Source organism: Oncorhynchus nerka, linkage group LG13 (assembly GCF_034236695.1).
Source record: "Oncorhynchus nerka isolate Pitt River linkage group LG13, Oner_Uvic_2.0, whole genome shotgun sequence".
Lineage (NCBI taxonomy): Eukaryota > Metazoa > Chordata > Actinopteri > Salmoniformes > Salmonidae > Oncorhynchus > Oncorhynchus nerka.
In genome coordinates, this window is record NC_088408.1 from 37,703,110 (window position 1) to 37,730,087 (window position 26,978).

The following is a 26,978-nucleotide window of genomic DNA, read 5'->3' on the forward strand; positions in this document are numbered from 1 at the left end:
CGTACTGTGAGACACCTAAGACAGCGCTACATGGAGATAGGACGGACAGCTGATCGTCCTTGCAGTGGCAAACCACATGTAACAACACCTGCACAGGATCGGTACATTCGAACATCACACCTGCGGGACAGGTACAGGATGGCAACAACAACAACTGCCCAAGTTACACCAGGAACGCACAATCCCTCCATCAGTACTCAGACTGTCCGAAAAAGGCTGAGAGAGGCTGGACCGAGGGCTTGTAGGCCTGTTGTAAAGGCAGGTCCTCACCAGACATCACCGGCAACAAAGTTGCCTACGGTCACAAACCCACCGTCGCTGGACCAGACAGGACTGGGAAAAAGTGCTCTTTACTGACGAATCGCGGTTTTGTCTCACCAGGGGTGATGGTTGGATTCACGTTTATCGTAAAAGGAATGAGCGATACACCGAGGCCTGTACTCTGGAGCGGGATCAATTTGGAGGTGGAGGGTCCGTTATGGTCTGGGGCAGTGTGTCACAGCATCATCGGACTGAGCTTGTTGTCATTGCAGGTAATCTCAACACTGTGCGTTACAGGGAAGACATCCTCATGTTATACCCTTCCTGCAGGCTCATCCTGACATGACAATGCCACCAGCCATACTGCTCGTTCTGTGCGTGATTTCCTGTAAGACAGGAATGTCAGTGTTCTGCCATGGCCAGCGAAGAATCCGGGATCTCAATCCCATTGAGCACGTCTGGGACCTGTTGGATCGGAGGGTGAGGGCTAGGGCCATTCCCCCCAGAAATGTCCGGGAACTTGCAGGTGCCTTGGTGGAAGAGTGGGGTGACATCTCACAGCAAGAACTGGCAAATCTGGTGCAGTCCATGAGGAGGAGATGCACTGCGGTACTTAATGCAGCTGGTGGCCACACCCGATACTGACGGTTACTTTTGTTTTTGACCCCTCCTTTGTTCAGGGACACATTACTCCATTTCTGTTAGTCACATGTCTGTGGAACATGTTCAGTTGATGTCTCAGTTGTTGAATCTTATGTGCATACAAATATTTACACATGTTAAGTTTGCTGAAAATCAATGCAGTTGACAGTGAGAGGACGTTTCTTTTTTTGCTGAGTTTACGACTTGTGCCAGAAGGCCCTATGCCAAATTATCGATCCCACACCCTCAACTCTGCACTGACATTTACATTTTGCAACTTGTTTATTACAGATAGTATATATTCTGCTACTATGGACAAAAGTTCCATATTACACTGACTTTCCTAAAGGAGGGATAATTTTTTTGTCATCATAAGCCTATAATGGGCTATTAGGCCTACTGGCCCAATCAGATAGACATATAGGATCTCATCACGTTGATCAATCAATACTGGAGGTGATATACTGGATTACCTCCAGTATTGATTGATCAGTGCAGATGAGTTCCTATGTCCTATATGCATATCTGATTGGGCTAATAGGCCTAATGGTCCAGTATAGGCTAATGATAGTGTTATATAGTGATCTACTCCCCCTCAAAACCTAAATAGCATAGCCTACATTTCCACTTTCCCTCCAATCTGGAGAGAAGTCTATGCTCCAGGCATATCTTGAGATTGGTTCCCAAATGAGAATCAAAGACAGCAATCACTTGCTTGTGCAGGAAAAAAAAACAATTTCAATGTATTTTAAAATGATCCCACAGAAATGTTGGCGCTTTGCAAAGTAAATGGTCAATAAGGAACAGGAACAGCAACAGCAAACACTTACAAAATGATTAATTGTGTGATATGAGTATTTCATCCATATTAGAAAACCATAATAATGAAGTATTTGCCAAAAATGTATATTCTAATCATTGCTGTGACACTTGTTTTATTTGCATTCCAGCACCAAGTTCGAGTTCGACTGTGTCAGTGCTCTTGAGAGATCTTGGCAATAATATGATGATTATTTTAAGCAGCAAAAACTTAGCCAAGTTGACCAAGATCATAGCTTACACGATTCTACTGGCGAAATTAGGCTTATATAAATAACTAATGTTGAAAGTAGTCTGGGTTACCATGAACAGGGTGTCAAATAATAAACATCATCACTGTGTTGTTTTGGGGGAGGACCGTTGCGAGTGAGTGCGTACATGAAAACAAAAACACAGACACTGGCAGAGCTCAGGGAGGTTCAAATGTAGTCTCTGTCCAACGTGCAAAGAGATATAGTCTTCATACCGCATTCTGCAATCAGTTTATTGAGTAAACAATAACGTTCAGAATCTTACCCGTTTTTGCGCTTAGCTTTATAAACGTGCCCGTATGTGCCTCGACCCACTTTGCAACCTTCATATTCGAACAGATCTTCTACCTTCTCTCGTTCGGCCGCGAGCTTTGTTTTGAAGTCGTAATCCATTTTAACCCATAAATATTTCTTAAATTACAATAATATATAAAATTAATTATTACATGCATTAATTAAATAATCTTGTCGTTTTATTCCCCCACCATTTCCTTGTTTGGGATTTTGGTCTACTCCGTTTAATGTTCACTGGCACTGTTGACGTTTCTAATTGGCACGCAAGGCTTTCTGGGGAAGGTAGTTTACAAAAACGTCAGCTTGAGTTATCAACATGGAAGTAAAAGGTTCGTGAAACTACATTCCGCATTTTGCGTGAGAGTTTTTATTGAACCTTTATTTTACTAGGCAAGTCTGTTAAGAACAAATTCTTATTTTACAATGACGACGAAACACTCCCCTTACCCGGACGACACTGGGCCAATTGTGCGCCGCACTATGGGACTCCCAACCACGGCCGGTTGTGATTACAGCCCAGGATGGAACCAGGGTCTGTAGTGACGCCTCGAGCACTGAGATGTAGTGCCTTAGACCGCTGCGCCACTCGGGAGACTTAAAGGGCAGTTACTGCACTTGCATACTCATGATCAGTCAAAAAATGGGGGAGATCAGTTGCAACATTTCATGTGTTATATACTACTCAAATTAACAAATGTGTCACCCTTTTGTAGTTTGACCCAACATGTGCAGGTCTCCAACACGTTTTTGAATAGAAATAATCAAGTGAGTTTTTTCTCAAGTAGCCTCAGCTAGAGGAATAGTCTACTATACTATCGCCCAAATGACATCTATTGCCTTGAGCTGTTACATGAGAGAGGTACATGTAGTAAATCGGCATAACCATCATTTTGTAATATGTTTGGAGATTAGCAATGTACACACTTCTGTCATGCTGACAGTTGCCTCAGCCAATCGCCACTTAATGGAAAGGACCCGCCAATGTGATTCGACTAACTTGAGGGTGACGTGATAGGCTAGGTGAATAAAATCAATGTGCAGTCCTCATTCTGCGCTTTCCACAGTATGGCCGGTGATATTAGCTAGCAGTCGCTCTACAGTATTCTCTGTAAAAGGGAAGACGGTAAAACCAAGAAATTACACCTGGATTGCTAAAGGACTGTACTTAATAAATTATAACGATCAAGCAAGGACAAGCTAATTAAGTTGAAAACGTAACCTACATTTAATTTCTGTTATTGGTGTCTGCTGTGCCACGATGGAAGAGAACGGTGCACACTTCTTCGAGGGAACCGAGAAGCTGTTGGAGGTGTGGTTCTCCCGGCAAGATGAGAATAAAGGAACAGGGGACCTCCGTACCATCCCAAGGTTTGTGGAGTGAAGATTTGATTAATACATGCCTGTCTGCTTGACTTTGCGTGTTAGCTAAGCTGCTAGCATGTGGCACTGTATGGACTCAAGCAATCCGTCATCTGAAGAACTGGCTGTAGATTCAACCCTCAACAAGCGCTAAAAACATCGTAACCAGGTTTTCTTCCTCTTCCTAGGTAGTCTATTTAATGACAACGAGCCCAGTTATCTCGTAAACCACCATAGCATTTTTCACTGACATGTCATGTGGTGGCCGAATGAATTACCATCCCCCATATTCGACCGCTAGCTGTAGTAGCTTGGCGCTTGCTAACGCGGTAGCTAGCTGAGTCATTCATTCAATCGTTGTTAGTTAGCTAACGTTAACCATGTCACCTGTTTTGTTGGATGGTTCACTATATGTTGGCTAGTCTCGTTACATTTCATCAAACTGTCAAGCATGGTCTCCAGTAAAAATCTTTGTACTCTAACATGTTCAGAAATGTTTCTACATATGGCTTGATGCAATGTAAGGTATACGGCTGGCTACGTATTTGAAATCGAGCAGTTTTTTGTTTGTTGCCCAGGCAAGAGAAAAGGTACGATTGGGTTGAGTTTGACTGCGCGGGTTTTTCGCATACTGCGCATGGATTTGGAGTTAGACCGACGTACACGTGCATCTCTATGCAGTAATGTATCTTATGTCAAAAGCTAGGTAGCTGACTAAATCTACAACTCTACTTGTGTTGTCATTGTGTAACTAGGGTTAGTAATTTTCCATTTCATTTGTTCTCCTGCGTCACCCATGTGGGCCCTAGCATCATGCTAAGCATGTGGTAGTGCCTTGGGGCCGTGCCTTGTGGCAACTTAACAGAAAGACAGCCAATATTTTGTTTTTAAGCTTTACATCTGCAATGCAGAATGAACTCAAACCATAAACACAATAAATAATGAATGGATAATGATCAGTTTGAGTTGATTGCCCATCAGTTATCTGAGAAACTAATCTTCTGTTACTTACTTACTCAATGCATGAATGACCAGTAGTTTCATTAACGTTACCTGGAGTCCATCTTGCTACTATTACTTGTGCAGGTATGGTGAAATAATAGTTTCATGATACTCACTCGTAATTTTCCAACTTCATAAATTAGCCCCTTATTTTTTTGCATTGCCCTAATATATGTTAAAGGATGTGTATCTATCAACCATACTAACATGATTGAAATGCTCTAGTTTTTAAATACGTGTGAGTATGTTTCTTGGAGTTCCAGCAAACGGCTTATGTATGACTAAGTCAGACAGTAGGGCAGGGATTCACTAACTTAATTTTTTTTTCTCCCAGTGATGATCACATTTGGAGAATTTCAGAACTCCCATGTAAAAAAGTGATTTAATTGGCCAATGTTTGCTTTTTTTTTATTTGGTGCGTGACATTTATTTACAAACTAGCCTGAGTGTACTTTTGACAGTTTCGATCTAAAGGAAGTATGGTTTGAAGTGACAAATGCATCAGTTAGTGGATAGTTCAGAACAGGCAATTTTGTATTACCTGCTGTGTAAAATTATATATTTTCCAGTCTGCTTTAGTGCCTGGTCTAAGCTTGGGCTGTACCAGGATATTTAGAAATAGTCATGTGATGGTTTTTCAATACTGCTAACAATGTTTTTGAACATTTTTCAATAAATTTGTACTTTAAGTAAATACCCGAAGTGAACTTGTGCAATACTAAGCAGATGGGTGTTCATTTTACATAATTTTACATTATGAAGCTTGTTAGTTCCCCAGAACAGTTGAGCCAGTAAGTGTTTGTAAATAGCACAGCAGGAGAAAGCAGGAACTGGTGAGTCCAGCTGTGTATTCACAGGCTTTGCATTTTATATTGAAGGTAAAGGTGTTTTATTTTTCTCAATCGGGATCAGGGACATGCAACTATAGTTTTGTCATAAATAGTATAAATCATTAAGCAGAGTGGCTTGTCAATGACAACAGTAGTGCTAAACTGGCAGCCACACAAGTAAATGAGTTTTTCTTTTTTTGCTAAAAACAATGCTTGGCCATATCTTTATCATAAAAAATATAACCAGCTACATTTCCTAAAGTAGTCGCGTTAATGCGTAAAGTTAAAATCGCATTTTACCTGAGAAAAATAGTCTGTAGCAACACATCCGTCAGCTGTCTTCTGATAGCATGCCCGTTCATGAGAAATGCAACTGAACTTTTTTTGATGCGGAGCATAAATTACAATAGAAAGCATTATAGAGCTGTGTTTACGAAACGCTGCACTACATTTCTTACGTATTTGAGCTTTTCCTGTGTGGAAAAACAAAGAATATGTTAGGTCGACCCTTAAGGTTAACTTGCTTAAGGTTGTGGGGCATATTGTGTTGGCTTTCTGCTGTGCTCGAAGTCAAAGCCCTTTGGATGAGTTACCTGTACAGCTGCCACTGCAGCTTGATTTCCTTTTTTTCTCTGTTCTGGGCCCGTCTGCGCCTCCCCTCTTCTCCATGAAGCAGGCAGACCCGTTGCACTTGCAGCTCCAAGACTCCAGACAGTGTACACAGTATGGTTCTTCCTCCAGACAAGCATGCATACCTTTTCGTCATTTGCTTGTAAAATAAAAAAAATTGAGTGATGTGTGGACATGTGCTCGTCAATCATTTCATTGCAAGATCATAGGCGTTAATATGACGCTGCCCCCCCCGCCTCAAACAGCCTCCACTCTTCTGGGAAGGCTTTCCACTAGATGTTTAAACATTGCTGCAGGGACGTTTGTCCATTCAACCACCAGCGCAAGTGCGTTAGTGAAGTTGGGCCTGGCTGTCGGTTTTCCAATTCATCCAGTCAAGTTCATCCACACCGCTCTCGGCATACCATTTTTGTATGGACCTCGCTTTGAGCACGGTGGCATTGCCATGCTGACACAGGAAAGGGCCGTCCTCAAACTGATGCTGCAAAGAATGGTCTAGATAGTCATTGTATGTTGTAGCATTAAGATGTCCCTTCACTGGAATTAAGGGGCCTTGCCCGAACCATGAAAAACAGTCCAGACCATTTCTACACCAAACTTTAGTTAGCAATATGCATTGGCACAGGTTGTGTTCATCTGGCATCTGCCAAACCCAGATTTGTCAATTGGACTGCCAGATGGTGAAGCGTGACTCATCACTCCAGAGAACGTGTTTCCACTGCTCCGAAGTACCACTCCAGTTGACGCTTGGCATTGCGAATGGTGATATTAGGCTTGTTTGCAGCTGCTTGACCATGGAAACCCATTTCATGAAGCTCCCGACAAAAGATTCTTGTGCTGATGTTCGAAACTGCATCTGGAAGCAACGTGATAGTGAGTGCAACAGAGGACATACTATTTTTACGTTCTTCAGTACTCGGCAGTCCCGTTCTGTGAGCTTGTGGCCTACCGCTTCGCTGCTGAGCCGTTGTTGCTGCTAGACCTTTCCACTTTACAATAACAGCATTTACAATTGACGGGGCAGCTCTAGCAGAGCAAAAATTTGAGTCACTTGTTGGAAAGGTAACAGCCTATGCTGGTGCCATGTTGAAAGTCACTGAGCTCTTCAGTAAGGCCATTCTACTCCCAACGTTTGTCTATGGGGATTGTGTGGCTGTGAGCCATTTTTATACAGTTGCCAATGGGTGTGGCTGAAATCGCTGACTCCAGTAAGGTGAGGGGATGTCTACAACTTCGTTAGCTGATTTGCCGGTCTTTGCGCGCCATTAGCATTTTGTTGGCATTCTGGTAATGGATGCAAAATGTGATTATGTTTTTTTGGGCTCCCCCTTGTGTACTTAGACGATAACACGTAAATCCGTGTGGACTGAATGAGGATATGAACGTCTGGAACCTAGACAACCCTAGTCTGTTCTACTGTTCAAGAAAGTCCTACTCGGCTTGTGGGCTGCAGACGGAAACCACTCGTGCATGTTGCAGAGTTAAACCAGTCGAGCCACGTTTGTAGCAAGAAACCGGGTGTTTTCTGTTATTACAAGAGCATCTAGCGGCTACCGGAGGTTACTGACAACCCCAGTTCTATGAACCAAGCGCTATTTTATTTCAGTTTCTTTTGCACCCCAATGTTAATCTCAGGCAAGCCCCACATGGGGTCACGACCCTTAGTTTGGCAAACACTACATTAGGGCATACACTGCTCTTAAATATCTAGATTTTCCTTGATGTGCCCTCCACCATGCCTCTGTTTGAATGCTTGGTTGGCTGAAATTATTAGTTACTAAATCGGTACACAAATTAAGATGTCACTTCATATTGACAACACATAATCGATTTAACTCTGTGTGGCACTTCACTAGAGCGTTACACTTTGTTACTGGTTTTTCTCTTTCGTGTCCATTTTGTTTAAATGTTGAGTACCAGTCAAGTTTGGACACCTACTCATTTCAGGATTTATATATATATATATTTTTACTATTTTCTACACTGTAGAATAGTAGTGAAGACCACTATGAAATCATGTAGTAACCAAGTGTTAAACAAAACAAAATAGCCTTTCGTTGTACCACATCTGGCTGTGATTGGGAGTCCCATAGGGCGGGGCACAATTGGCCCAGCGTTGCTGGGGTAGGCCGCCATTGTGTAAAAAAAAAAAAAAAAAAATGTTTTGCGCACTCGGCATTCAACCAGCTTCCCCTGGAATGCTTTTCCAACAGTCTTGGAGTTCCCACATATGCTGAGCACTTCTCTCTGCGGTCCAACTCATCCCAAACAGCTCTATTAGGTTGAGGTCGGCCAGATTGTGGAGGCCAGGAAAAACCCTTGACTCGTTAGGTGTGCACACTTTGTACTGTTAGGCCTGTAAACCCCTATGTAAAAAGGGTGGTCACAATTCTGTTTGTACACTTTACGTGGATAGGTTTTTATTAAGAAGCATATTTGAAACCAGCCATTACACTTTGTTATCATGGCATTTTAATTGTTACTTATAAATTTGAATTTACAAATTGAAGATTGCTAGGTTGGGGAGTATCGCTTTTTCGTAATGATACATTGGTGCATGGCGGAGTCTAATAAAGCTGTATATGCCTCCTTGTCCTTTGCAAATAAAGAGAATATGTATCCAAATTTGACGCACTAAACAATTCACACTAAGCCCTTAAATCATTTTCCAGTGGCATTGCCCAATGGTCTTCAGATAGGATGCTGTAATGAGAGAAATAATCTTGCCTAATCTACTGAAAATAGGTCTTAAACAAGATTAAATCATTACAGGTGCGTTTGACTCCTATTAATGCCCTCTTAGAGCTTACCCCCCTACTTTTTTAAATTTCCGCCTGAAGACCTACCCAAATCTAACTGCCTGTAGCTCAGGCACAGAACCAAGGATATGCATATTATTGGTACCATTTGAAAGAACACTCTGAAGTTTGTGTAAATGTGAATTGGATGTAGGAGAATATAACAATAGATCTGGTTTAAGATAATACAATGAAAAAAAACATACGTCTTTCTTTTTATTGTTGGATCTTTAAAATGAACAAGCTAAAACAAACATTCAGATAGGATGATGGGGACTATTTCAGTGAAACATATAAGAGGGCAAAGGTACTTGTGCAAAGTTTCAGAATGATAACTTCCAAAATGAGTGTGCTACATGACATTTATCATGAAGTGACCCGGGTGTCCCACAAGTAGCCCAAATGTGGCCAAATTGGTGAAGTTATACATTTGAATGGAATAACTATATTCAAAATACCAAAATGGTATTCTAACACACCCCCTCCCAAAAAATGGAGAAAAAAACATGAAAGAAAAAATATTTACCTTTCCAAATATTGAAAGTATTATTTTGTAAGACCCTCAGTCCTCTACACAATATTATGCTGCTGATGCCAGGTGCCATAGCATATCCATGCCTGCAGAAATACATTTGGGCAGATGAACACCACTTGTGGCAGGAGCTGGATGGTCCAGCTTCAGTGGGGGATGGACACCTTGGCACTGGGGGCTCCCATTCGGAGTCAGAGTCACTGAAAGATAATGTTCAGTTAGAATAGTTTCACATATGAGCCCTGTATCAACGGGTATAATAAACAGATATGTGTTTGTGTGTGTGTGTGTGTGTGTGTGTATATATATATATATATATATATATATATATACTGCTCAAAAAAATAAAGGGAACACTTAAACAACACAATGTAACTAATTCAGTCACACTTCTGTGAAATCAAACTGTCCACTTAGGAAGCAACACTGATTGACAAGACATTTCACATGCTGTTGTGCAAATTGAATAGACAACAGGTGGAAATTATAGGTAATTAGTGGTTCTGCAGGTGATAACCACAGACCACTTCTCAGTTCCTATTCTTCTTGGCTGATGTTTTGGTCACTTTTGAATGCTGGCGGTGCTTTCACTCTAGTGGTAGCATGAGACTGAGTCTACAACCCACACAAGTGGCTCAGGTAGTGCAGCTCATCCAGGATGGCACATCAATGTGAGCTGTGGCAAGAAGGTTTGCTGTGTCTGTCAGCGTAGTGTTCAGAGCATGGAGGTGCTACCAGGAGACAGGCCAATACATCAGGAGACGTGGAGGACGCCGTCGGATGGCAACAACCCAGCAGCAGGACCGCTACCTCCGCCTTTGTGCAAGGAGGAGCACTGCCAGAGCCTTGCAAAATGACCTCCAGCAGGCCACAAATGTGCATGTCTGCTCAAACGGTTAGAAACAGACTCCATGAGGGTGGTATGAGGGCCCGACATCCACGGGTGGGGGTTGAGCTTACAGCCCAACACCGTGCAGGACGTTTGGCATTGGCCAGAGAACACAATGATTGGCAAATTCGCCACTGGCACCCTGTGCTCTTCACAGATGAAAGCAGGTTCACACTGAGCACATGACAGTCTGGAGACTGAATTTACAGCAGCATTCACATGAGAAGAACTTACCAGTCCAAAACGATGTCCTCTCCGTTCTGAAAATATTCCTCCATTTGGGAATCGCTAAATGAATCGTCCTCGATCAATTTCTTCCAAAATTGTGTGTACATCTGTATATCTAGACTTAGATGTAGCTTTCCCTGACTTAGTCGCCATACTAATTGATATATATAAACAGCTGAATATGTGCTGTGCTTTAAAACGATGCTGTGCGCAACATGCGTTGCTCCTTCCGGTATGAATCGTCAATGGCGAATGAACCTCTTTACACCGGAGTTTACTACATGGGTTGGTCTTCCAACACAAACATTACATATTGCCGTTTACCTCAGCTCATTGGCTATCGAACCAGCTAGATTTCAAGACAATCAGTGGTCATTGGGTTAAAATAGTCAATCAACGAAACAGTGGGCAAATCATTGGTGCACAATGATGTCATTACTTGTCGTCTTCAAATCGGTTACTTTCAGTCGATACGTCCCGCGAAATGACCCATCAGGTTTGGTTGTTACAAACAAACGAGTTGATTGCAATGAAACCAAACATTACTGGAAAAGTCACGTTTTGTGTGTATTTACCTCAAATGTGTTGTCAAATGGAATGAGACTATTCACGACACAAGCGGTTCACAATGTTTCGTGTTAGGCTATAAAAATGGATTTTATCAAACAAAAGACCATTCATTGTGTAACGATGAGCATTGGGATTGCAAACAGAGGAAGATGGTCAAAGGTAAACTATTTATTTTATTGCAGTTTGTGATTTTGTTATGCCTGTGCTGGTTGAAATAGTTGTTTTTTATGGGGCTCTATCCTCAGATAATCGCATCATATTCTTTTACAGTAAATCCTTTTAAAAAATCTGACAACGCAGTTGGATTAGCAAGATTATAGGCTTTCGAAACATGTGAGACACTTGTATTTTCATGAATGTTTAATATGACTATGTAGCGATCACCGTATTGTCGAATTTCATCCCGCTACCGGGTTCCGTGCGCAGAGAGGTTAGCTGGAGTCTGCACACGCTGCTTTGACTGGACATATAGGCCTATAGAGAATGCTCCCCCCAATGTAAAAAGACCAGTCAATCAGAGCCATCAGCATATGTCAGACACAAGCAAATGTTTCTCCTTCCCTTAGGCCTAGTTCTATTAAAATAATTTCTTAGGCTTTTCGGAAGTAGGCTAAGATGATAAGTTGACAAGGGGAGTATGCGCCAGTATGAAATTGACAACTAATACACAGCTTGTCTACTGGTATTAATCAAATCAAGAAAATATTCCGTATCAAATTAGAACATGCCAGGTTTGAGGGTATTTGTGCACTGTCTACTTGGCACATTATAGCCCCCATCCTTATGTGGCAAGGTTCATGGCTACTCTTGCCAAACTGGGGGAAAGCCGGAGTTCTGTTTCAGAACATAATCATCAGATCTGGGTTAGGAAAGTGTCTGGCTTACAGAATGAATGACAGCGGGTATTAATCTACAGCCAGGGAAGATTAACTGCTCAGACTCTGGATCAGGGGGTGCTGGATGCCTGCCAATGTCCAAATAAGTCCGCAAGGGCATCTGATTCATGAATCTGTACCTCACACCCACCTAAGCCGCTGACTTTCTCTGGGCTGAGTAACTGCTTAAATTCTGTCCTCGTTAGATTGTGGGCTGTTCAACATTTCTTGGGCTATTGTCTGACCTGAGGAATGTTGACCAAAGAAAGCTGCCTCTAATGGGGAAAGTTCACCTATTCATCTGACCTATTAGGGTGTTGCAAACTTGAATAGTTCCCCCAGATAGACTTGCCATGTGTCCCTGGGTTTGAAGTGCCCATTTATTTGGCTGTGTTTATCCTGGCTTTCCCTTTCCTGCAAGTTTCCCAGGCAAGAATGGAGTCTATCGTCACCAGGAATAGCTATAGTGTCCATGTCACACTGAGATGTGAGCTGATACAGCGCTCCATTGAGAGCCACTCGATCGGCACTGGGATGTTACCAGAAGCTTCTAGTATGAGTGGCCCAAACTTGATGACTCCTGAAATTAGTCCTGGTCCTGTAAAGGATATTGCCGTCAATGTTCTTGTTGCTAGGGTTATTTGCCCAAGGCTTGCACAGGCAGAATGGTAATTTATGTCAACCATGGAAATTGATGTTGGTGGATGGATGATTAACTATTATAGCTTCTTTTGACGTCTATTACTTAAAGGACAATTCTGCCACATTACCAGTTAGTGTGTGTATATATGCACTACTGTAAGATATGATACACTATTGTTTTTGTTAGGCACACTGCGTGATTCCTTGTTTTTGCCACTTTGAAGCTTCTGTATTGCCCTCGTCTACAGCATACTAAGATTCCCAGGGTGCATTTTGTCAATCAAGCCCCGACTAAGCATAGTCTAAATATATCGCTTATGTTATGAGTGAATTTTACTTTTGGGTTGTAAAATATATTATGCTTGCATGAATGTCCTGTTGAATATGCATTGATTATACAAAACATTAGTAACATATCTCGACTGACCAGGTGAAAGCTATGATCCCTTATTGGTGAAACGTTAAAGCTTTGAGACATGGGGTGTGAATTGGCATGTCAAAATATTTAACCTGTTGCCTCTACTGGAAATGCAAATGCGCTACGCTAAATGCTAATAGTATTAGTTAAAACTCAAAAGTTCATTAAAATACACATGCAGGGTATCAAATTAAAGCTACACTCGTTGTGAATCCAGGCAACAAGTCCGATTTTTAAAATGCTTTTCGGCGACAGCATGAGAAGCTATTATCTGATAGCATGCACCAATACACTACAACAGAAAAGCACAGCAGGGGACGTAAACAAAATAATTAGCATTTCGGCGTTACACAAACCGCACAATAAAATAGAAAACAGTCATTACCTTTCACCATCTTCTTTGTTGGCACTCCTAGATGTCCCATAAACACTATTGGGTCTTTATTTCGATTAAATCGGGCCATATAAAGCCAAGATATCGTTATATGTAGACTGTGTGATAAACGAAAAAAACAGCGATTTCACAACGTAACGTCATTTTTTAAAATTCAAAAAGTAGACGATAAACTTTCACAAAACACTTCGAAATACGTTTGTAATGCTACTTTAGGTATTAGTAAACGTTAATAAGCGATAAAAATCATCCGTAGGCGATGTAAATATCATTAGCTGTCGTCTTGGAAAAAATTTCAGGAGAGAGCTCTTCCGGAATGATCTGGGCGGAGACCGGAGGTAAGCGGTGCCCCTCTTTCGGTTCAACAAAGAATCAAAGATGATTAAATTCACAAGACTCTCGACAACATGGGGATGCTGTGGGAGTTGAATGCTCGGTCTTATCTAATTCGGCTCACTGTTAACAATTGCTGGAAGTGGCACAAGGATATTTATTTCCATTTTCTGTGATCAGGTTTTCCTGCGCTTTCCGATGTAACGCACGTTATGTAATAGCCACAGTCGTGATTTAACCAGTTTTAAAAACGTCCGAGGGTTTCCTATCCACACATTCTAACCATATGAACGTACTATATTCCTGGCATGAGTAGCAGGGCGCTGAAATGTTGCGCGATTTTTAACAAAATGTTCAAAAAAGTAGAGGGTCGACTGAAGAGGTTAAGGCCCTTTTTTAAAACTGGTTATAGTAGGTGCCAGGCGCACAGGTGTGAGTGTCCAGAACTCACTCTGCTACTCAACAGTTTCCCATGTATCAAGAATGGACATCCAGCCAACTCGACACCACTGTGGGAAGCATTGCAGTCAGCATCCCTGTGGAATGCTTTCGACAGCTTGTAGAGTCCATGCCCCGAAGAAAATAATTCCAATTTACGGTTACAGTAATTTATGGTTAGCATAGGTTAATTTTCTAGTTACCCTGACTGCTACATGCCCCCCCCTCAAAAAAAGTGTTTGCAATAAGTAATCTTAACGACTGTCTTAAACAGACATGTAGGCCTGTTAGAACACATTTTAAGAATGTATTGTGTTGCAGCCTGTGTATTTGGCGCTAATGCTAGCTAAGAATCTAAACCTGCTTCTTAACGGTGTTTTCAACAAGAGGCATGCAGCCTCGGTGACTGTCCAAGCAATCATTCAACACTGGAGGTCTTTTGGAACTAATACGAAGTTTGCAAGTAAACATGAAAATGTGCCTTTTGCAAATGCCTGTAATGACTGTAGGCGTCAACTTCGGTCCTTTATGGTGTTAGTGGTTTCGCCGAATGGAATCATGGGAGTTTGAGCATTGACCTGAAATTTGAGTAAGGTGGCTATAAATATCATTAGGTATTCAAGCATATTTCCGGACGTTATTACAGACGACCAGAGAAACGTGTGTGTATATAGCTGGAAGATCAAATATGATCAGAACTACAGATGGTTATTTTGATCACTGAACACGACTGTCCAATTATTGTTGGTCATCTCAGGGATTCTACTTGAAAATGTCAGAAGGAATTTCTGATTTTGCTCAGCACTGAACAGTAAACAGAAATCATAAAATGAAACATTTTGGTTATGAAGTGTTTAGTAAAATGGCGGCGTTGTCCTTTTTTAAGGAACACTCCTGATTTGAATTTAAACTTGTTTTTTTCAGCACTTGTTTCCATGAACGCTCAACTCATTTTCTCTCTGCAGCAGACATTTAGTGAGCAATATGTTTTGAACATATAATCGCAGTATCGAATCACAATTGTGACATTCTCAATACATAACATATTGGCACATGTATCATGAGATCCCTAGTTGAGAAATCTGTGCCCTGGAGGTGGGGACTGAATGTTAGACACAGCTGGAGGCTCTTTGCAAATGGATTCTATACTGGTCTGAGGACATTTTCCTGTCCAAAGGTCACAAAGCCAAAGCCTTTTGAAGTGTGACCACTAAAGGGGCAGTCAAGTCATTCATGTGGGGTTCTGCCGGTCTCGCAGGGTTGTGCAATGCTCCTTTATTAATTTATTTTTAATTTAACCAGGTATGCTAGTTGAGCACTACCGCCCCGTAGCACTCACTTCCGTCATCATGAAGTGCTTTGAGAGACTAGTCAAGGACCATATCACCTCCACCCTACCTGACACCCTAGACCCACTCCAATTTGCTTACCGCCCAAATAGGTCCACAGACGATGCAATCTCAACCACACTGCACACTGCCCTAACCCACCTGGACAAGAGGAATACCTATGTGAGAATGCTGTTCATCGACTACAGCTCGGCATTCAATACCATAGTACCCTCCAAGCTCGTCATCAAGCTCGAGACCCTGGGTCTCGACCCCGCCCTGTGCAACTGGGTACTGGACTTCCTGACGGGCCGCCCACAGGTGGTGAGGGTAGGCAACAACATCTCCTCCCCGCTGATCCTCAACACGGGGGCACCACAAGGGTGCGTTCTGAGCCCTCTCCTGTACTCCCTGTTCACCCACGACTGCGTGGCCATGCACGCCTCCAACTCAATCATCAAGTTTGCGGACGACACAACAGTGGTAGGCTTGATTACCAACAACGACGAGACGGCCTACAGGGAGGAGGTGAGGGCCCTCGGAGTGTGGTGTCAGGAAAATAACCTCACACTCAACGTCAACAAAACTAAGGAGATGATTGTGGACTTCAGGAAACAGCAGAGGGAACACCCCCTATCCACATCGATGGATCAGTAGTGGAGAGGGTAGCAAGTTTTAAGTTCCTCGGCATACACATCACAGACAAACTGAATTGGTCCACTCACACTGACAGCGTCGTGAAGAAGGCGCAGCAGCGCCTCTTCAACCTCAGGAGGCTGAAGAAATTCGGCTTGTCACCAAAAGCACTCACAAACTTCTACAGATGCACAATCGAGAGCATCCTGGCGGGCTGTATCACCGCCTGGTACGGCAACTGCTCCGCCCTCAACCGTAAGGCTCTCCAGAGGGTAGTGAGGTCTGCACAACGCATCACCGGGGGCAAACTACCTGCCCTCCAGGACACCTACACCACCCGATGTTACAGGAAGGCCATAAAGATCATCAAGGACATCAACCACCCAAACCACTGCCTGTTCACCCCGCTATCATCCAGAAGGCGAGGTCAGTACAGGTGCATCAAAGCTGGGACCGAGAGACTGAAAAACAGCTTCTATCTCAAGGCCATCAGACTGTTAAACAGCAATCACTAACATTGAGTGGCTGCTGCCAACACACTGTCATTGACACTGACCCAACTCCAGCCACTTTAAAAATGGGAATTGATGGGAAATGATGTAAATATATCACTAGCCACTTTAAACAATGCTACCTTATATAATGTTACTTACCCTACACTATTCATCTCATATGCATATGTATATACTGTACTCTAGATCATCGACTGCATTCTTATGTCACTAGCCACTTTAACTATGCCACTTTGTTTACTTTGTCTACATACTCATCTCATATGTATATACTGTACTCGATACCATCTACTGTATGCTGCTCTGTACCATCACTCATTCATATATCCTTATGTACATATTCCTTATCCCCTTACACTGTGTATAAGACAGTAGTTTTGGAATTGTTAGTTAGATTACTTGTTGGTTATCACTGCATTGTCGGAACTAGAAGCACAAGCATTTCGCTACACTCGCATTAACATCTGCTAACCATGTGTATGTGACAAATAAAATTTGATTTGATTTGAGAAGTTCTAGCACCTGCAAGGGAATGCCAGGGCTCTGGACCCGGCTCAATCCATGAGTATAATACTGGAGCTTGGTCTGTTTTCTTTGAAGTTGATTTGGTCAAAATTGAAGTGCGGGGTAACTTGTCAAACAGCTCTGATGGTTTTCACTCACTTTCACTGTCCGTTTAATTTGTCGGTAATATGATTACTCAAAATTGCCATTTATGGAATCTTAAAATGATTAGCTTAGATTAGGGTTGGGCGACGATCCGAATTTGTTTTTGTGCAACATGCCTGTAAGAATCAAGGTTATCATTTTGAGTGTTTTTGTCTGCATGGTGTATTTTTGGTTGTCTTTCTCACCTGTGTGCACCTTAGAGTACAGTGCCTTCGGAAGGTATTCAGACCCCTTGACTTTTCCACATTTTGTTTTTCCACATTTTGTAAAGTTATAGCCTTTTTCTAAAATTCACTAACTGATCTACACTACCCCATAATGACAAAGCAAAAACAGATTTTTGCTAATTTATTAAAAATAAGCTGACATCACATTTACATAAGTATTCAGACCCTTTACTCAGTACTTTGAAGCACCTTTGACAGCGATTACAGCGTTGAGTCGTGGGTATGACGCTGCAAGCTTGGCACAACTGTATTGGGAGTTTCTCCCATTCTTTTCTGCAGGTCCCCTCAAGCTCAGGTTGGATGGGGAATGTTGCTGCACAGCTATTTTCAGGTGTCTCCAGTAATGTTCGATCGGGTTCAAGTCCGTGCATTGGCTGGGATACTCAGACTTGCGGAGACTTGTCACGAAGCCACTACTGCATTGTCTTGGCTGTGTGCTTAGGGTCGATCTGTTGGAAGGTGACCATTTTCCCCAGTCTGAGAACCTGCTCCAGAATGCTCAGTACTTCATCAAGGATCTCTTTGTACTATGCTTTGTTCATCTTTGCTTTAATCCTGACTAGTATCCCAGGCCCTGCTGCTGAAAAACATACCTACAGCATGATGCTGCCACCATGCTTCACCGTAGGGATGGTTCCAGTTTTCCCCCCCAGATGGTGACGCTTGGCATTCAGGCCAAAAAGTTACTGGTTTCACCAAACCAGAGAATCTATTTTCCTCTGTGGAGACTTCAATGACCATCGGGTTCTTGGATGCCTCCCTGACCAAGGCCCTTCTCCCCCGATTGCTCAGTTTGGCTCGGGGGGCCAGCTGTAGAAAGTCTTGGTTCTGAACTTCTTCCATTTTTAAGAGTGATGGCTGCCACTGTTCTTGGGGACCTTCAATGCTGCAGACATTTTTTTGGGACCCCTCCCCAGAACTGTGCCTTCGACACAATCCTATTTTGACACTACGGACAATTCCTTCGACCTCATTGGCTTGGTTTTTCCTCTTATTTGTAATAATGACAATTACAACAATTCAATTTTAACTTAATATAATACATCAATAAAATCTATTTAGCCTCAAATAAATAATGAAACATGTTCAATTTGGTTTAAATGCAAAAACAAAGTGTCGGAGAAGAAAGTAATATGTGCCAATATGCAATATGTGCCATGTAAAAATGTGTGCCATGGAAGAAGGCTAACGTTTAAGTTGCTTGCTCAGAACATGAGAACATATGGAAGTTGGTGGTTCCTTTTAACATGAGACTTCAATATTCCGAGGTTTTAGGTTGTAGTTAATATAGTATTTATAGGACTATTTCTCTCTATACCATTTGTATTTCATTAACCTTTGACTATTGGATGTTCTTATAGGCACTATAGTATTGCCAGTGTAACGGTCCCTACCTGGGCTCGAACCAGGAACACTTCGACAACAACCACACTCGAAGCATTGTTACCCATCGCTCCACAAAAGCCGCGGCCCTTGCAGGTCAAGGGGAATAACTATTCCAAATCTAAAAGCGAGTGACGTTTGAAACCGTATTAGCGCACACCCAGCTAACTAGCTAGCCATTTCACATTGGTTACACCGGCCATTAGGCTGATAGGCTTGAAGTCATAAACGGCGCTGTGCTTGCGAAGAACTGCTGGCAAAACGCACAAGTGCTGTTTGAATGTATGATTACGGGCCTGCTGCTGCTCAGTCAGACTGCTCTATCAAATCATATACTTAATTATAACGTAACACACAAATACGAGCCTTTGGTCATTAATATGGTCGAATCCAGAAACTATCATTTTGAAAACAAAACGTTTATTATTTCAGTGATATACGGAACCGTTCGGTATTTTATCTAACTGGTGGCATCCCCAAGTCTAAATATTCTTGTTACATTACACAACCTTCAATGTTATGTCATAATTACGTAAAATTCTGGCAAATTAGTTCGCAATGAGCCAGGCTGCCCAAACTTGTATATACCCTGACTCTGCGTGCAATAAACACAAGAGAAATTACACTTTAATCTGGTTAATATTGCCTGCTAAACTGGATTAGTAGTTATAACTAGTGATTTTTTTATTTTTATAAAAGAAGTTTAATGCTAGCTAGCAATTTACCTTGGCTTCTACTGCATTTGTGTAACAGGCAGGCTACTAGTGGAGTGCAATGGTTAGAGCGTTGGACTAGTTAACTGTACGGTTGCAAGATTGGATCCCCTGAGCTGACAAGGTGAAAATCTGTTGTTCTGCCCCTGAACACGGCAGTTAACCCACAGTTCCTAGGCCGTCATTGAAAACAAGAGTGTGTTCTTAACGGACTTGCCTAGTTAAATAAAGGTATAAATAAAAATGTGAAATCGCCGCCCGAAAATACCGATTTCCGATTGTTATGAACTTGAAATCAGCCATTCTGATTAATCGGTCGACCTCTGATCCTCCTTGAGACTTCTAATGTAAACAGGATGCACCTGAGCTCAATTTCATAGCAAAGGGTCTGAATACTTATGTAAATAAGGTATTTGCTTTTTAATACATTAGCACAAAAATGTCAACCTGTTTTTGCTTTGACATTATGGGGTATTGTGTGTACATTGCTGAGATTGTTTGTAATTTTAGAATAAGGCTAACGTAACAATGGGTCTGAATACTTTTCGAAAGCACTGCTTGTGAGGAGTGGAGCATGCTACTTTTTTTTCCGTCCGTCCGCCCCCCCCCCCCCTCTTCGTAGTTTTTTTTTGTTGCTACATATGCATACATGGTACTTATGTAAAACAGTCACAAGGAATACAAACTCTTTAATCCCAACCCTCAGCCCCTCAGCCTATCATCATAGATCACCCTCATTTGGTTTCCATGTGCCATATATTAGTTGTGCTGTGATGTTTTACACTTTTTCTTTAACCTTTTTCTAAAATGTATCCACAGATGAGCTAAACTACGAGTATAGTAGTTTAGAGTATATTAGTATACTACGAGTATATTATTTATTGACTATGGCTTTCCAAATCGTCCAACACTGCTATTTGTAAGGTTAATATTAAGTGCATTTTTTTCCTTATGAACCATTCCTAAACCTGTGAGCAGAAACGAGCTACATAGGGGCAATACCAGAATAAATACTCTGTTGATTGGTGCGAAGAGACAATCTACAGAGTTGAGATTGTATGCCGTATTTCTCTCATTCTGTTGGTGGCAAGAAGGTTAATAAATAAAAATGACAAGATTGAATCAAGTGTAGTTCTTTGTACCAGTTCATGAACCATGTTCCATGGATTTGGTACATTTAGTTTGTAACCTGTATGGCGCAGCTGTCAACATTTTTGTCCTCAGATGAAACTGGTCTATTTATTCCCTTTCAGCCTATTTGTTTCTTTAATATATGGCAGGCAAACAAGTTCCCTACATTCTCCCTTTTCCACTTACCTCCATTTTTGTGGTAGTGCTGCAATCAGTAGTTTGTTTGGATTGAGCAGATATCCCCATATATTTTTGATAACTGCATATGTGACACTTGTCTTCATATCGTTAATAAATATAATGACATATATAAATTAAAAGGAATACACCATCAGTCACTGGCTTTATCAGTAAGTGCATTGAGGACGTAGTCCTAATCATTATACAATTTGTGTATGATAAAAACAAATAATTTTCTGGAGTAGGCAGTGTCATTAGTAAGTAAACTGATGGGACAAATGGGCTAGTATTGACCTCCATGGTTGCAGAATCTTATCTAGTTTAGTTAACTTTCTATTAAAAGTAATTTAAAGTTTGTTAGATTTGAGATGTGAATACCAAGTATGTCTACTTCACCATCTGCCCATTTTATTGGTAAACACTATTTACATAATATGGTACACACTAGGTTTTAATCCAGAGGCTAGAAAATTGATCAAGATAGTCAATGAGACTGCAGGGATCCAGTTTATGGACTTAAGATAACTAGTCATCGGCAATTCATTGACCCTTTGTTTCTATCCCCTGGATTTTAAACCCCATGATCTTTTTGGCTCTCGCATTTCAATGGCCATAATAAATAGATATGGAGACAACGGACAGCCTTGTAAAAGCTCAATACTTTCTGAGAAGTAACCATTAACCATTATTATTTCATCTGGGGTTGATGTACATAACTTCAACCCATTGTATAAGAGATTTGTCTTAAAGTAATCCAGGCAGTTATATATAAATTCTAGTCATACTTTATTAAACACCTTTTCAAAATCTGCAAGGAAGACCAGACCGGTTGTCTTTTCATTATGTTCAATTGTTTCAAGTAAATGTTGTATATCGCCCATGTAAAAAAAAAAACTAATCAGGATGAACAAGACTTTTAAATTCTGTACTATGCATTTTTCCAGGATTTTGGCATAACATTGAAGTGTTAGAGGCCTCCAGTTTTTTAAATCGGCTATCTTCATTCTTAAGACCTGGGTCCTGTTTTAGTAAGGAAATTAGACTTTGAGTACCTGAGGGTACCATTTGTATAGGAGTAAAACATGCTAATGGCTATTGAGTACATCAAAGGTCTGATACCTCCAGTGGTACACTGTCAAGCCCTGGTGTTTAACCAGACGGAAAATATTTTATTGCCTCAAGTTCTTCTGTAAGTCGACTTTCATTTGTTGTCTACTTGTGTGCTGCTATAACCCCTTGCTTTAGCTACGCTCATGGCGTTCGCTAAATATTTTCATAAACTGATACATTTCACTGAACTTGAAATATAAAGATTAGCTGGCTAACCACTAGCACGTGGCCTTCTGTTGAGACCTGTTCATTTTCTTTAGCCTAATACCTGTTACAAGAAGTTAGGCATTATTAGTGCATTAAGCATGGTTCTAGTTAAATTTGTAACAAGGGCAATTTCATAGATGGACTTGCAAGCCAGATCAGTGAACATCGCACACAAAAAAGCAGCTAACTATTTTTTATTTAATTGTGTTGGTCTTTGGAAGGTTTATTTAGTTTATTTATTTATATCTTGAAGCCCTGAATTCATTTGATTATTGCTGACTGTTTTTAAATGCTGTGTATTTGACCTTTTTAATTGTACAATGATGCTTATTTAGAACATTTCTTGATGTATATTGTGAGTCACCATACATTTTTAGTATTTTTAGGCCATATTGCCCAGCCCTAGCGTTGCTCAATGTTTTTGTTTTAATGTAGTCTACTAGCAATAGAACTACAGACGAGGCTCTGTTGGTTTTTATTGAGAAAAAGTTTAACTTCAGTTAAAAAAATTTTTTTTTTTTTTTTGTCTTTCAGGTTTGAGTGGGACAAACTTCTGGAGAATGTGCACTGTTTGATCATAAGTGTGACGAAGACCGACAAGCAGGAAGCTTATATACTCAGGTGAGTAGCGACTGGATCCCTGTTCTGTTTGCCACTGTCACCTTGGCACGTACCTTTTTCCTCTTCCAGATTAGGAGGCAGGTATTAGATTTGGGTCATCTGTAATCTTCTCATTACGAGTGGCTGCATGGAAACTGTCTTCTCCCCTGGGGTGAAGGGTGTCTCTGGCTCTATTCTGAAGGGCCTAATGGCCTGGGTCTTATCCAAACCCAGGTGTTAAGTGCCAGCTTTTGGCCCCCAAAAAAAGCAACTAAAAAAACTGGCAGAAGAAGAGGGAACCCATTGCAAAACAATGCTCTTTTTTTTTTTTGCCATTGATGGAAATGCTTATCGGTCTATAGGTTAATTTGCATAGTTTGGTGGCTTTAAATTGGCGCATGTCTTAAGTCGTTATGATTCTCATCACACCACATACAGATGGATACAGAACTTTGAGCGGGACTCTGTCAGACAGTGCGAGAGCTGCTGCTACAGTTCCCGTTGCTGCGCGAGTGAAACATGCTTTTATATGACTAATCATTGCGAAACCTTCCTAAATGCAATTTAATGTTGATGGTTTTGATGGCCACAATTTTAAATGGCTGCTTTGTTTATTTATTCATTCTCCACCGGTAGTTGGAGCGCAGTTTCCCATTAACCATTCAAGTGCTGGCAACAGTAAGCAGGCTTCAGCTCATCAGAACACGAGGCGAAGAGCGCTGGGGGCAGTATGCATTTTGAAAAGCATAGTTAATTGTTACATACACTTTACTTCTTATTATGAGTTATGTACTTGTGTTGCTTCAAAGAAGCCGAGACGATGAGTTTCTATAAACGTGGAGGCAATTATTTTAGAAGACTTGCCATTGAAACAAGTAGCTTATTTCTGTCGTGTCCTATTTGTTTTCACATTAACTTTAATTTTCCAGTATCCAAAGGAACAATCCTTGTCATATTAACGACCCACTCTAGTTGTTGGCTCTTCAGAACTCGCTTATTTTAATCTCACATGTGCAGTGCGCTTTTGAAATCTGTTTTTCCATCGAACTGCATTATGGCACAACGTGCACGTAGTCTACTGCCGTGTGAGCATTGCTGCAAAGCTATGTGGAAACTAGTTTATCACGGTTTTTAAGCTAAATGTTCTGATCAGCCTCAATACCTTCAAGTTATTTTGCTGTACTGGTTGTATGAATTTGGGAGCTATCGTTCCACAACTGTCCCAGTCTGGAGTAGGCCATTTCTTTCTTGCACAGAACGACAAGCATACCAGTAGTATAGGTCAACTTTTCTACTATGTGGGATAGTAGATAGGCTAGTGATTTCGCTGTTTGTTACTGTGGAAAAGTGAACCTGTACAGTTAATCTAAAATCTTCAAAGTGCGTGTCGGAATTCGGTAAGGACTCACACTGTTGGGTTGTGTGTTCTGATAAGATTCATTACCGTAATCTAAATGTGATTTGTTATTTTGAGTACTGTGGGTGGATGCCATAATCGCATTAAGCACCCAATCCATATGTCCTGGAAACGTTCAAATGCTGCCAGTCAAACTTTCTAACGGAAACCCTAATAAAGCTAATATTCTACATTGTGTTTTCAATTAATATAAGTATTGAGTTGAAACTATTTTTTAAAACATTTTTAATTTATTTTTATAATTGGTTGAGTACTGTGGATGGTTACAAATATCGCTGTGAGCTTCCCAGGGTTAAGAACATATTTTAGACCAGGTATTCCCAAACTGGGGTACGTAATGCCGTCGGGTACGCCAAACAAAAATGTGATTCAGATTTTAAAAATAAATGCAGAAATTCAATTGTAGCCTCATTTCACTACCAAAAATGAAACCATCTAGTGTTCAGCAAAATAACACCATGTCAAATACAGGTAGCCTCGTCAAATAATTTAACATCCAATCACATTAACCGTTACTCTCTCGTGGGAATTCCACTGATCTGCATGTAGCCAAATGTTGGTATCTGTGCTGATGGTGCAAAAGCCATGACAGAAAGACATATGTGGTAACGCGTGTACAAGCAGTTGCTCCCGGTGCCACTTGGGTACACTGCAGCATCCACCGAGAGGCTCTGGCTGCCAAGGGAATGCCTGACAGCTGGAAATATGTTTTGGACACTACAGTGAAATGGCTAACTTTGTTAAAGCAAGGCCCTTGATTGAACTCTCGTCTATTTTCTGCACTATTCAATGATATGGGCAGCGACCATGTAATGCTTTTACAACATACAGAAAGAAGTGTGCTACTTATCAAGAGGCAAAGTATTGACAGCTATTAAATTGAGACTTGCTTAGTTTTCTCTACTGACCATTTTTCATTTGTCCTGACCACTTACACGACTGGACTATCTGGGTGATTTTTTTATTTATTTTTCTCGCCTGAATGATCTTAACGTAGGATTACAGGGACTCCAACTATATTAAATGTGCAGCAAAAATTGAGGTGACGATTAAGAAGTTGGAGATCTTTTCTGCCTGCATAAAGGACAACACACGGGTCTTTCCGTCATTGTATGATTTTTGTGTGCAAATTAACTCAAGCTTACGGACAATATCAATTGTGATCTTGCAATGCACCAGAGTTGGGTGCGCAATTACGCAGGTACTTTCCCAACACGGATGACACAACTGTATTCGTTATCCCTTTCATGCCTCCAGACCACATACCGATTTTTATCTGAACAAGAGAGCCTCGTTGAAATTGCAACATGCGGTTCTGTGACTTGAATTTCATCAGATGCTCAATGTGTTCTGCCTTGACAAATCACATTAAGACACTGGTGCCCTTTGCAACCACGTACCTATGTGAGAGTGGATTCTCTGCCCTCGCTAGCATAAACTAAACACAGGCACAGACTGAAGTTAAGTACGACACTCTACAAAACAACCTAACATTGCAGCGTTATGTGCGTCCTTTCAAGCACACACTTCTCATTAACCTGGGGTGAGTTATTCACACCCTACTCATTAACCTGGGGTGAGTTATTCTCAATTTTCGATGACCAAATAAGGTTTTATATATAAGATGGCTAAATAATGAGCAACATTTTTTATTATTTGTGCCCTGGTCCTTTAAGAGCTTTTGTCACTTCCCATGAGCTGGTTTTTGACCACTCGCTCTTATGTTTAAGTGTATTGTAGTGAGTGTGTGGCAGGCTTAATGGCAAAAAAAAACATTTGAGTGCGCTTACCCTGGTGCATGAGGGGGTACGCGGCTGAATATTTGAAGGGGTACGGGACTATATAAAGTTTGGGAACCACAGACGATTAACATAATAGTAAACCTTAAAGTTATTCCTCGGATCCCTTGGCCAAAATGTGTTTAGTCCTTTAGTAACGGTCATTAATAAAAACGTATTTGCTATCTGGCTGTGGCGGACCAATGGACAAGGGTGTATTGAGTTGTGAAGGCCCGAGGTCTCCACTCCTGCTGGTTAGGTCCCACCTACAACCCTCTGAGAGAGCGCGCAGATCACAAGGGAGGTGGTGGATCCGCCGACCTTGACTGGATCAGAGCAAGCTGCGTAGTGAAGTGGCAGCTGTCCACTGTTTGTTGATGTTATGGGAACTGCATAGTCATGATTCAGGAAAGGACTACATGTGATTGCTTGACTGCAAGTAGACAAAACATGATTGTTGATCTTCAACTCCTATAGTCTCACTGGCTATGCTATCGTCAACTGACTGTTCCTTATTAAGAAAAACATTACCCTGCACGTCTCCCTAGAAGTAGTCTGACTAATGCCTTGTTTACACTGGTAGTTTGACGTGAACCTCGTTTCATTTAAGTTTTTTTTTGTTACGTGGGCCCTCAAACTCAACTCTGGACCTCAAAGCCAGTTTCACTGCATTTTGCCATTGTTCCCCTCTAATCAGGGACTGATTTTTAGAACTGGGACACCGGGTGGGGGCAATTCATGATCAAGTAGAATGGAACCAACAAGCTCAAGACCTCGTAGGGTAATGGTTGAATACCCCTGCTCTATAGAATCATTTGTAAGCTGTCACTAGAGTAATGCCTGGCCAAGGGGTGGCATGTCATGGTGTCTTTAAGCACACTC

The 26,978-nt window shown here is 41.4% G+C and overlaps 2 protein-coding genes across 9 annotated transcripts in view; one reads left to right on the forward strand and one right to left on the reverse strand.

Annotated features, from left to right (window-relative positions):
• LOC115139493 (cyclin-dependent kinase 19) overlaps positions 1-2,510 on the reverse strand; it is a 76,851-nt gene extending 74,341 nt beyond the window's left edge. For 4 of the 5 annotated variants that reach the window (XR_003865117.2, XR_003865118.2, XM_029676972.2 and 1 more), the window contains exon 1: positions 2,239-2,510. Coding sequence is in view for 2 of the 5 variants with exons in the window: in XM_029676972.2 (XP_029532832.1) it covers positions 2,239-2,366 (128 nt within the window). In the remaining 3 variants the exon portion in view is untranslated. The remainder of the gene's footprint in view (positions 1-2,238) is intronic. The other variant, XM_029676973.2, reaches the window with a different exon arrangement.
• Positions 2,511-3,306: 796 nt separating this feature from the next.
• LOC115139494 (S-adenosylmethionine decarboxylase proenzyme-like) overlaps positions 3,307-26,978 on the forward strand; it is a 28,479-nt gene continuing 4,807 nt past the window's right edge. For 3 of the 4 annotated variants that reach the window (XM_029676974.2, XM_029676976.2, XM_029676975.2), the window contains exons 1-2: positions 3,307-3,635; positions 22,836-22,922. In XM_029676974.2, coding sequence (XP_029532834.1) covers positions 3,526-3,635; positions 22,836-22,922 — 197 coding nt within the window. In that variant the 5' untranslated portion in view covers positions 3,307-3,525. The remainder of the gene's footprint in view (positions 3,636-22,835; positions 22,923-26,978) is intronic. The other variant, XM_029676977.2, reaches the window with a different exon arrangement.